This window comes from Echiichthys vipera (assembly GCF_963691815.1).
Source record: "Echiichthys vipera genome assembly, chromosome: 9".
Lineage (NCBI taxonomy): Eukaryota > Metazoa > Chordata > Actinopteri > Perciformes > Trachinidae > Echiichthys > Echiichthys vipera.
The window spans coordinates 1,115,584-1,128,575 of NC_139834.1; the positions used below are offsets into that span (position 1 = coordinate 1,115,584).

The 12,992-nt window shown below is 48.7% G+C and overlaps 1 protein-coding gene across 1 annotated transcript in view; it reads right to left on the reverse strand.

Annotated features, from left to right (window-relative positions):
- LOC310952341 (1-phosphatidylinositol 4,5-bisphosphate phosphodiesterase eta-2-like) overlaps positions 1 to 12,992 on the reverse strand; it is a 170,894-nt gene that overhangs the window by 2,725 nt on the left and 155,177 nt on the right. The window contains 5 exon segments of the mRNA XM_083920925.1: positions 4,480 to 4,861; positions 8,840 to 8,919; positions 9,492 to 9,638; positions 11,334 to 11,418; positions 12,088 to 12,212. Of these exon segments, the coding sequence (XP_083777051.1) occupies positions 4,480 to 4,861; positions 8,840 to 8,919; positions 9,492 to 9,638; positions 11,334 to 11,418; positions 12,088 to 12,212 (819 nt within the window).

Consider the following 12,992-nt stretch of genomic DNA (forward strand, 5'->3'; position numbering starts at 1 on the left):
TTCTGTTCTGTGGTGAGCTGGTTTGTGTAAAACTGCTGTTGATGCTCATAATAAATGCATTTTGACTCAGATGTGATGTGTGTGCACCTTCTGTCAGGATGGGGGTTTGAAACAATGGCTCAGAAAATTAACTTCAGCAAGTAAAACTCAAGAGTTTAAGGAAACACTGCGGGGGGCTTCGTTTCACAGGTTCATGAGGGGAAATATGGAAAAGCACGAATGAAATTGTTGGTTGATGAGATGAGAATGAAGTTAAGAACGTGTGAAGGTACAGCCTCGTGTCCGGATGATGCAAAGTTCCCTTCTCACCCACACAACATTTACAGCACAGTGAAAAGTGAAAGTGTCTTCCTCTGCCCCACAGTGAGGGTCCCTGTCTGCAGCTTCACCCCTGTCCAATCATGTGAACACAGAAACCTGACACGGTGCTCTCATTACTTCCACTAATGTCATTGTGCGTCAGTGCAAATTCAAGCATATGTGAAATGAGTTAGCATGTGGAGTTTGAACTTGAGCTGCCGCCCCTCCCCACCCACCCAGGTGTGACATACAGGTCATGAGAGAAGCAGAGACAGAACGAGTGCTGGGTGAAGTGAAGGTGCACAGGGTGGATTTCAAAGGTGTCATGCATTCAGCGGTTTACCTGGCTCTGGTCATCCCCTCAATTCTGCACTAGTGACAGAGAGAGTGTGCAAAAGGGAAAGAGAGGAAAAAGGAGTTTAGCAAAACTGGAGAGAAGCAGGAGAACGGAGGCAAGGACACAGTTTAACGCACAGAGGAAGCATCTGAACATCGACGTCATCGCAAAGATGATCATCTCTAAATCAACATGAGGCCTGAACAGAAAGACGAGTGGTGAAGCTGTGAGGAGAGACGTTTAACATGTGACTTACTGACGCGTACATTAACATGTTTCATCATATCACTTAACAGATGTCAGAGCACATACGCTGAAATTCAACGCCCTAAACGCCATTTCACGCCATTGCACGTGAAGTTGGGACATTGAGTAAGACGTAAATAAAAACAGAATACAATGAATTGCAAATCCTTTTCAACCTTTAGTCAATTGAATAAACTACAAAGAGAAGAGTCTGAATGTTCAAACTCATCTCATCTTCAGCCGCTTATCCTGGATCAGCAGCTCCAGCAGGGGACCCCAAAGTTCCCTTTCCCGGGCCACATTAACCAGCTCTAACTGGGGGATCCTGAGGCGTTCCCAGGCCAGTGTGGAGATCTAATCTCTCCACCTGGTCCTGGGTCTTCCCCGAGGCCTCCTCCCAGCTGGACGTGCCTGGAACACCTCCCTAGGGAGGCGCCCAGGGTTCATCCAGGTTGATTGGAAACAGGTGAGCGCCATGATTGGGTAGAAAAGAAACGCGTCCCTGAAAGACTCAGTCGCTCACAAGCAAAGATGGGACAGTTCACCACTTTGTGAACAACTGCGTGAGCAAATAGTCCAACAGTTTAAGAACGTTTCTCAACGTACAACTGCAAGAAATGTAGGGGTTTCATCATCTACAGTCCATAATATCATCAAAAGGTTCAGAGACTCTGGAGAAATCTCTGCACGTAAGCAGCAAAACTGAAAAGCCCCTCAGACAGCACTGCATTAAAACATTAAATGTCTTGCCTTTGTAGTGTATTCAATTAAATAAAAGGTTGAATAGGATTTGCAAATCATTGTATGATCATACACAACGTCCCAACTTCACTGGAATTGGGGTTGTCCTTAGTTTCCCCCTCTGGATTCTTTCTGAGAGTAAAAACACTGATGGCCATCACATGATTGAGTGGGAAAGGCTGAAGGGGAGTGGGTCTGGGTTGAGCAGCTGGACTCCCCTGAAATACATCATGTGGATGAAGGACGCAGCACTGATGTCAGCGCCGTGTGACTCCCAGTGCTCAGCCAGATGTTTTAGGTCATGTCCTCCAAATACGGTCCATAACTACTACGCTCCATGATACCACTGGAGCTAATAAAGCTTCTGATGGTGGATTGGACTGCATTATATATTTATTTCGAACCTGTCAGTTGGATAAATCATCATCACACATTCTCTTGGTTTGCAGTTCCCATGACCGTAAGGAAAAGCTGGAGGAGCAAAAGTTGATGTCGTCCCGCCGCTTTCACCCACAGAATAAACAGAGTCATCTACATTAAACCATTTTTCTTCTGTCCTTTGACGTTACATGTTTCAACAGCAGGTAGAAGTAGGAGCTGCAGTCTAGCTCTAGCATTAGGAAGTCATTTTCCATATAACTTTATAACGTTTGAACTGCAATGTTTGTTTTTTTTAAAGATTATTTTAAAGCCTTTTTATTACAGAGGACGTATATGAAACGAGCTGAGAGGGAGAGAAATGCAGCAAAGGGCTGAAGGTCAGAGTCGAACCCGCGCCCGCTGCCTCGAGGACCTTCAGCCTCTTTACATGGGGCGACTGCTGTAACCACCGAGCCATCGGCTGCCCCGTTTGAACCGCAATGTTACCATGGATACTTCACATGAACCGGTAACTTTTGTACGCTTTTCCTGCCTGTCCCGCCCACTGGTGCAACATGTCGTATGAGGTTGTGCTTGAGTTTTCTCTCATGATGTCGCTTTAGACGACACAAGTTTAAACTACTTCTACTTATTTCAGGTTAGAAACTTACCGTTTTTCTCATCTGTGAAGCATCGGGGGGGGGTAGTCAGATATCAGGTACAGTGAGAAAAAATGGAGAACTTGGAATTAACTGTTTGAAATCAGACTTTAGGTGAAAGCTAGAATGAGCTAGAATTTAAATAATTGGTAAGGATGTAGGAAACATCAGGGGTTCAGGTTCTTTCTCAAACTATCAGGGACACATGGGAGGACAAGGCTCGTCTCACCTAAAGGTTCACAGCAGAGGGATGATTCCGACCAACCACGGTCTTGGTGTGTATGGAGGCTAACTGGAAGTCTATAAGGTCGCACTCACACTGTACCTCCGTCCCGTGCCCTAGCATGTTTCACGACTAAAGTCTGGTTCCTTTGACCAGTGTGAGTGCAACTGTACCACGTCTAGGAGCGGCACGCTTGCCGTCCACGGCCCGTTTGGGAGAGGTGGGCTTTTGTAAAGCACGTTTGCACGTGTACGAGCACGAGCGTGCGCACGTGTACGAGCACGAGGCCTACGGCGGTTCTGAGGTCATTTCCTGTGCGCCTGTTGGGACGTAGAAAAAAGAAGGAGGAACCATGCGCGGACATTTCAAACAATGGCGGTGAAAGGTTCACGTTGGTGTGATGCGGAGGTGGAGTGTTTACTGCAGATTTGGTCGATGGAAAGATTCAAAAACAGTCGACAAGACGCACAAAAACTCCGAGGTCTACGGAAAGATCTGGAAACAAAGCCACGCATCGCCATGACGTCATCAATGCGCGTGACGTGTTACGGCGTGATGACGTATAGGCAGCGAGAAGCATTCTCCGAGGCCCAGGTAGTGTGAGTACAAACGGGCCTGGAGGGGGGGACAAGGACCCTAATGGACGGGGCACGGGACGGAGGCACAGTGGGAGGGCGCCCTAAGGGACTCTATATCCACTACACAGCAGCTACAGGGTCATGGCTAACGCTGTCTCACATACATCTTACCAGAAAAGAACATGGGGGACTTGTGACGCAACTCTTCCATTTTCTGGGCGAACAGGGCGTTCATCTCGCGCTGCAGGGTGCCTACAGCTCTCTTGCGGCCATCGAGGACAGAGCATGGAGGCAGCATGGGAGGCGACTCCAAACTACTCAGACTGCCAAAGCTCTCGCAGCTGCTACTGTCACTGAGTGAGAGACCTTCGTTTGCAATGACGTTTGTGAACGTTGAGCCGCAAACAGCGCCATAGTTGGCGGGTGCTGCCTGCTGCCAATGGAGGTTGGTCCCGCAGTCTGGCGCGAGGCTGTGCGCCGGTGTTACAGTGTTGGGGAAGCATCTTCGGGGAACACTGTAGGATCTGGCTTTCCTCTGGGAAGCGTTAGGCTTAAGTCGGATGTGCTGGGCACTCAGTGTTTGCCTGGCTTTGGATCTAGGGAAGGGCATAGGTCGGAGAAGAGCCTGGGGCGAGTACTGAAACTGGGCTTCGGTGCATGACTTAGGGAGATCAGGACACTGCTGTGACTCTGTCTGGGCAGCAAGCGGTTGGGGCTTGGCTACAGGTTCTGGCTGAACGTGTCTCTTGGTTGAGGAGGTGCAGTTAGTTCCCTCCTGTATCTCCCCTTCTGCTGTTTTGGACTTGCATCCCTGCATTTCCTTAACCTGACCCTTTCGCTCAGCCTCTGGACTCTCTTTGGAGCCGATCACACATGTGATACAGTTGGAGGACATTCCCACCCTGCCTGAGCTATTCAGTGCGACGCGGGCAAACACCCCTGGCTTCACATCCAGCGGGTCATTACATCGGAGCCGACTGGCCCGTTTCAGGGGCTCGGTCATGGGTCTTCGCCTAGCAAAAAGTGGGCTCTTACCTTTCCCGTCCTCAGGGTGAAAAGCCCCATTAGTGTCAGGTCCGTCCCAGGTGCCCTTGGCTTGGTGGGATGCCAGTGATTCCCTGTTGCGGCTTTGTGGTGGTGTGGGCTGGTGAGAGGTGGCAGCAGAGGCCTTGTCCCTGTCTTCAGATTCTCGTTCTTCACTAGCGCCCTCTGAGCTGTAGTCTTTGGTGTCGATGGCGTTCTCTGGAAAGCCCTTCTTGATTTTGGGCTGGCCTTTGGTAGGTGCGCTAGCAGTGCGGCGCAGGAGGTGGGCGCCGAAAGGATGCTTACGGCTGTGCTGCACAGCAGCATGGCTGTCCAGGGAAGCCTGCTTTGGGTTTCTGTGAAACAGCCCTTTTATGCCGCTGGCTGCTCGTGCCTGACGAAAACACAACAGAACATCAATGTCAAACACACATCTTAACAAACCGAGATGAAAGAATCACAGAGAGGTCTTATAAACACAATGATTGCCATAATGCATGTGGCTCTGGTCCCCACTGCATTATGCAACTACACAGGGAAGTTTTTGTAAGATGAGCATGCTGAACAAGGAGACTCCATCATTATCAATTTGACCTTTAATACCTCACGTGAATGATCATTCATACTGCCATGATCATTCAGCGGTGATCCATGTGACCTAGCTTTGAATTTCACTTGGATTCAAAGCGTTGGCGTGACATTTTGAGCACCTACTCCTCTGTACAGGGCAACTGCAGTCCCAGTAGCACATTATTAGTTAAGCAAAGACATGCAGAAAGCTTCCTGTTGAAGTGGGACACACAAGGAGCAAAGATCAGTATTAAAGCTGGTCTTCAAACAGTTTAACAGGTTTAATACACAGACCTAAAAAGCGACACTGTGCGAATGTCTGCTGTGCCGTTAGGTGCTGCATGGTGATGGTCAAACGTCACAAACACGGGGGCAACATGGGGACAGTGATGAGGACATTCAGACGATGGCGTCAGTGATGGTGGGACTCACAGTGACAGACAATCCTGTACGTGGCATCGGACCAGTCCAAAGAAACATCAAGCCAAATCAAGCTTCAGTAGTTCCAGGCATCATATTGTACGGCCTACAGTAAAAACCCTGCCACTAATTAGTAATAAAAAATAATAGCAACAGTTTCAAAAAATATGGAGGAAGCCTGTGAATGTTCTCATGTGTCCAGGTCGTCGTTATCATCAAAGTAGTTTCAGTCAAAAGCAACTGGACTTGGTTATTTGTCAGGAAGATGTTTCACCTCTGATCCAAGAGGCTTCATCAGTTCATGTACGCATCTGACCAGGACCAGGACCAGGACCAGGCTGGGGCTGGACCAGGACCAGGACGAGGCTGGTCACGGCAAATGCATATTTTCTAAAACGTTAACTGTATACTTCATCTCCCCCCGGTCAGGTAAGGAACAGTGGAGACACTGTATCCTGAGAAAATGTCACTGCATCACTGTATTTAGTTCCACTGTAACTTACTTCAGTCAGAAACGCTGCTACACTTTAACACTGTTATCACTTTTCGCTCCTTAATCTGCTGCTAAACTGCACGCTGCGTATTGTTATATATCGTATAAACCTGCGTTTAACCATAATGTCTGTTGCACTCTGTCACATTTAGTTCATTGTTTTATGCTTTATTTTGATTTGATTGATGTTTTTATGCTTATTGTTTCTCTGATCCTTTCATCGTTGTATTGAAACTGTTGCACAATCATTTCCCTCGGGAGAAATAAAGCTTCTTGAAACTTGAAGACTGTTCCTTTAACATTCAAGAGACCCTGCCAAAGTATTATCTTATGCACAATCTGAATCATCTGTGTCAAGACACCAAACAGACTGACTAATGTCCGAGAGTCCACAGTAAAATGCATATTTTCTAAAACGTTAAGACTGTTCCTTTAACTTTGAAGAGACCCTGTCCTGATATACTGATGAATAATAAATGATAAGTTCAGTAAAGGAGAGAAATTACTAGACAAGAAAACCACTGAAGCAACGTCTCTGCAGAGCGTACACAGTTTCATCCTGGGGACGAAAAATGAAAACAAGGGTGGAGAGAATAAGAGAAAGAGCCTGCGTGTCCTGAGAGGCACTGGAACTGAACACCTCTGCAGTGCAGCACACTGAAAATAAAAACCACCAGAGAGATGCAAAGAGTCGCTGCAGCCGTTCTCTCGCTCTGTGTTAAGCCTGTGAACGTTCTCATGTGTCCAGGTCGTCGTTCTCCGCAAAGAAATTTCAGTCAGAAGCAACTGGACTTGGTTCTTTGTCAGGAAGACGTTTCACCTCTGATCCAAGAGGCTTCATCAGTTCATGTACGCATCCGACCAGGACCAGGACCAGGACCAGGACCAGGCTGGGACTGGACCAGGACCAGGCTGGGACTGGACCAAATAGCTGGTGTGGAGATCCAGGTCTTTAACCTCTCACAAGGCCGATGATGTCACTGGAACCCTTTGTGCTCAAAGTGCCGACGACCGTCGTTAGAGTGGCAGTCGTTGGTGGAAGTAGGTTTGGACTTTGTTAGTGCTGGTCCTGGTCCCAGCCTGAACCTGGTCCTGGTCCAGTGGTTGGTGGAAGTAGGTCTGGACTTGGTTAGTGCTGGTCCAGTCCCAGCCTGAACCTGGTCCTGGTCCCGTGGTTGGTGGAAGTAGGTCTGGACTTGGTTAGTGCTGGTCCAGTCCCAGCCTAGTCCTTGTCCTGGTCCAGTGGTTGGTGGAAGTAGGTCTGGACTTGGTTAGTGCTGGTCCAGTCCCAGCCTGGTCCTGGTCCAATGGTTGGTGGAAGTAGATCTGGACTTGGTTAGTGCTCTATTGAGTGTGAACCACAGTGGTTGGAGTCACAGGAGGACGTTTGTGAACAGTTGTTCTTTGAGGTTCGATTGTTGGATGAAGGGATGAAAGGGCAGCATTGTAAACTGGAGATCAGTGGAGTCTCAGCCCTCCTCCTCTGGTTAACGATGGTTTCTCTACTTTCCGAAACCATCGGCCTTGTGAGAGGTTAAATATCTGGATCTCACACCAGTTAGTTGGACCAGTCCCAGCCTGGTCCTGGTCTTCCTGACAAAGAACCAAGTCCAGTTGCTTTGGACTGAAATTGCTTTGAGGATCTCTCTCTCTCTCTCTCTCTCGGTTGATGACTTTGGATCTACTTGAAGGGGGGTCAATGAAGATGCAGGCAGGTCAAGCCTTCATAACTCATGGGAGGCATGAGTTGGCCAGAGTTTTTGATGCTTGCAGTTGGCTGACAAGAGGGTTTGTGTGTGTGTGTGTGTGTGTGTGTGTGTGTGTGTTTGTCTGTCGGTGGAGGTGTGAAGGATTGGGAGGGAGGGGCGCGTGTGGCTCATGCAAGATGCCGACTGGGTCTCACTACACCTGAGTTTTGAGCGGCAGCTTCAGGGCTCCTAAAAATATCCTGCCTCTAAATGGAGCGTTTGGAAATAGAGGAGTCCACTGAAATCACAAACAGACACAGGAAGAGAGCGAAATCAGAGAAGGGGGAGGATGAGAGAGAGGAGGATGTGAAAGAAATCACAACAGTAGGGAACACAGTAACAGCTGAGAAGGAGGAAGTTCAAAGAGAGGACAATGTGAACAACAGGGCGATCGTTTACGACATGGCTGGAGACAGAAGAGGTCGCTGGACCTGAAGCGTCCAGTCAGAGTTTATGCAGCGACAGCAACAGCTGTGTTATGTATGAGCCAGGGTGAACATTTTGAAACAGAAATAACAGCAATAATGTAACAATACATCTGCTACAGCGTGGATTTCATTTTGCTGAGTAATGGTTTCTGTGAGTCCAAGCTTGCTGCAGGTCGGCCAAGGTCGTCTACGTCAACCTGGCTTTGATCACGGGGACACAGGAAAGGGACGACAAACCCAAACTATCCACTAAAGTTGGAAGCAAACTATAGTCTAAAATAGCAGGACGCGGAGCGGTTGCACTCACACTGGTCAAAGGAACTAGACTTTACCCGTGAAACGTGCTGGGGCACGGGACGGAGGCACAGTGGGAGAGCGCACTCACACTGTCCATCCGTCCCCGTGCCAAAACAGGTTTTACGGGTAAAGTCTAGTTCGCGGTTGCACTCACACTAGTTCGTTGACCAGTGTGAGTCCAACCGGTCTGCGCCTAGCTGCGGCCAGCTGCCGTGTTTGTACATGTACGAGCACGAGCGTGCGCACGTGTACGAGCACGAGCGTGCGCACGTGTACGAGCACGAGGCCTACGGCGGTTCTGAGGTCATTTCCTGTGCGCCTGTGCGTTGGGACGTAGAAAAGACTGAACCATAATTATCATCATCTTAAGAAAAGCTAATTCATGTTTTCCAGCTAGCTTCTTCAGTGGTACCTACCTTACCAGTGATGTCATTCACGGCTACGTGAACAAAGATGGAAGCTTCCTCCATACCTTCCAAGTACACGTGACGATAACCTGCACACACACACACACACACACACACACACACACACGCACACAATCACATTAACAGTGAGTCAAATCTCCGTCAGCAGGGTAAAACTTGTTCTAGCCACGGCTCCAACTTCAGCTCCTCACCAGCTCATTATAAATCAAAAGTCCATGACTCAACACTCTTGTGGTAACGATCCAAACTAACAAACAAGTCAACAGATGGTGTCCCTCAGGGCTCCGTACTCGGCACCACTACAGAAGCCTCTGTTTCCTTCCTGGAGAGAGCTACAGACAAACTTTCTCTCTGACGGATCAATGATGATCCGTTGCACCACTGTTTCTAGTTAATGCGTGATACCAATGTTGGCTCTGAGGTTTGTTATTGTACTGGAGCGGATGTTTGAGCTGTGATGCTAATTTTCTATGAACATGAACAGCTCATACTTGCCTGTAATGAACCCTCACCACCCACTAAAGAAGTTAAATATCTAATCCATCACACAGGGTTAAGATCCTAACACCGTGGAAGACGCCGGTGAGGTTGGAGGCACCTATCCGCTCCATCTAACCGCAGGTGCTTCCCCGTGTCTTACCTGGAATCATGCTGTTGAAGGCGATGGTGCGCTGGCCGATGAAGTCCTGGCCGATGGGGTCATGATCCCACACGAGGAAACGCACCAATGCAAGCTCCGGCATGTGGACTGTGAAGACCAGAGTCTCTTCCCACATCGGGTTGAACCCTATGGGACCATCCAAAGAGAGGCGGAGGGGCGGGGAGAGAGGGAGGACAGAGGGAAGAGACACAATTAAGAGAGACAGCAGGAGAAAGAGTGTGACGGATAATAAAGAAGGAGAGGATAAACAAAGAGGGTAGGAAAGAGAGACAGACACAGAGGGCGGTGAGAGTGGACGGTCCAGGAGAGTCAGAGAGCAAGCTCAGCACTCATCAATTATTCAGAGTGTGTGTGTGTGTGTGTGTGTGTGTGTGAGCGGATTGAGAGGTGCTGCCTGTGCACGTCTCCTCCTGCTGAGCTCATCAATTATGGATCAGAACCCATGCAGCGGGGTCGAACACGAGCACAAAAACAATAGAAGAAGACTCACATTCGACCAATGCATTGCTCTAATCAGCACATACATACATGAACAAACGGCAGCTCTGCCCGTGCACACAGCAGGATGTCACATGGACGCCTCAGCTCACAGGAAAGTTCGTCGGGTCGTGTACTTTTTCAGAAATGTCCCAGTTTGTATTTTTGAAGCCGTCCTGCAGCGGTGTGGAGGCGGTGTAGCTCTGAAACCCTGAGTCTAATCTATTCTCTCCCCTCGTTGCACATTTGATGTGTTGTTCAAACTGATTTTCAGTCTTCCAGCTATGATACGAGCTGCTGCGGGGTAGGTGTTCGCTTGTATGCTGAGAATGTGCTGTAGGAAGCCTAAAGCTGCGTTCAGACTGGAGGCAATGGACGCGTCAAGATTACACACAAATGCAATATACGGACGCGATGACGTGTGATTTCAAGACAAGCGAAAATATTAAAATATTCAGGCGATCGGCTTTGACGCTGTGGTGTGTCAGCCTATCAGCTTTGAGGATGTGCTAAGCGTCACCGTAGTTCTCCATGGTAACATCCAGGGGATCAGCAAACCGGCCACCCAGAAGCATTCAGATCCCTGCTTAGCACTAGCATAACTTCCCTGTTAGCACTTGTATAACTTCCCTGCTTTGCACTAGCATAACTTCCCTGTTAGCACTTGTATAACTTCCCTGCTTTGCACTAGCATAACTTCTCTGTTAGCACTAGCATAACTTCCCTGTTAGCACTAGCATAACTTCCCTGTTAGCACTTGTATAACTTCCCATTAAGCATCACCGCGGTGTTAAGTCTAGCTGCAGCTAGGTAGCCGCCTCGGTTTCGCTAACTGCCTTGTTTGGCTTCAGGGTCACGTCCATCGCGTTCGGTCTGAATGCAGCTTAAAGCTATGCTAGCATTAGCATCCGGTGTGATATGCACAACTGTAACCGTGACATGTGGAAAGCAGAAAGGCCTGCATCTAACTGTCAGGTCATCCAAGACGAGACCAGTGCCTGTGATTGTGGTATTTGTGCACCAGATGTTGTGAACGTAGATGCTGCCCCCCCTCCTATGCTCTTACCAGAGTCTATCCACTCAATGGCTCCATCTGTTACACATGTGTGCAGCCACGTCTCTGTTAATAGAAGAACGCAACTGTCTGTGATGAAGTTGTTTGTGGCGATCTTTAGTCTTAGTCCGCCCATTTTGGTGGCGATGGGCTGGCACAGCATGATGGAAGCACCAGGCTGGTGTTAACTCCAGATACACGCCCACTTACAGATAAAATGGTATTGAAGACTCGGTCACAAGGTTTCTGAAGCTTATGGATGAACCCGATGAAGCGCTCCATCAACTCACCGTTATCATCCACCACTCGGGTCTGCTCCTTGCAGCAGTCCACTGGGAGGCCGATGATCTCCACCTCCACGAAGGGATCGATGATCTGACAGAAAGACGTTACACGCTGTTAAGTTACTGCTTCACTCACCTGCTCTCATGTAAACTTCCAGCACCTTTCAATGATCACAGTCTATTACTTCTTTTTTGCAGACAGGCAAAAAGTAGTGCAACAGTTGCATACAACCCGTGTCAGACGCAGTCACCGTAACCAACTGGGTTGTTCGCGCACCCTCCCACTGTGCCGGGCGACTAGAGGGCTCTGCACCTTGGTGCGGAGGCTCCTGTCTGCCCGGGTTGGGGGGGTCTCTGTGGCGGTGGTCTCTGTGTCAGTGGTCTCTGTGGCAGTGCTCCCTGTGACCTTGGACTGGGGTCTCTCCCGGTGTGGTCGGCCCCCCAAAGGTAGCTTCCTCTAGCCTCCTCTGTACCTCAGGTCTCGCTGCCCGGCCATGTCTCTGTAGTGACAGCTAGTGTTTGTGTAGGTGTGAGTGTGTGTGTCTGTGTGTCAGCGTGGCTGTGTGTGTGTGTGTGAGTGTGTGTATGAACCTATACATATGTGTGTGTCTCTGTGCACGACTGTGGGTTCTTTTAACTTTCTTCTCCTGGTTTTATTTGATGTTTCTCTTTTTCTGTACATCTCTGTAACTCGGCACTGTGCGAGTATAAATAAGTGCCGTTTAAATAAATAAAGGTTGATTTGATTTGATGTGCGTACCTCTCCTCGGTCTCCCAGCATAGAGTCTTTGGGTTTGGGCAGCTGCTGTCCACTGATGATCTTCAACACCAGCTGCTTCTTCATGCGGCCCGGCAGCGGGTCCTCCAGGTTGGGGTTAAAGTCGTCTGCAGGGGGAGGAGAGGAAGTACACTGTTTATCTATGATGCTAACTCACCAAATAGAGTTTTCATTATAACTATATTGAGCTATTTACATTTCATATCATTGTAGTCATTAATACAGCACATCTATGTCCAGCAAATTCTGTATTTAAGTCATAATCTACCAGATAAGGTCAGGTGACGACAATGGAGACCATTAATAAGGATGAATAAGACGACAATGAAGAGTTTTTGCATCTTGGAAAAGCTTGTTCCAGACTCTCTGCTTCTAATAAGTCAGCATTGATGATGATATCTGATTAAAACAAGGCAGAGATCCTCTCCGTCGCTGTGAAGCACGCTACTAAAATACTAAGCAGGGCCCCGAACATACTGGATTTCATGTGTAACAGTCTCATCTTCAGCCTCTGATCCTGGATCAGGTCTCAGGGGCAGCAGCTCCAGCAGGGACCCCAAACTTCCCTTTCCCGGGCCACATTAACCAGCTCTAACTGGGGGATCCTGAGGCGTTTCCAGGCCAGTGTGGAGATCTAATCTCTCCACCTGGTCCTGGGTCTTCCCCGAGGCCTCCTCCCAGCTGGACGTGCCTGGAACACCTCCCTAGGGAGGCGCCCAGGGTTCATCCTTACCAGATGATCCTGAACCACCTCAGCAGCATTTGCTTGTGTCACAGTGTAAAACTGGATTTATAAAAGTATTGCATGAGATGTTCTGTGCTGAAAATGGTAAAATGGTAAATGGACTTGTACTTATAAAGCGCCTTTCTAGTCTTCTGACCACTCA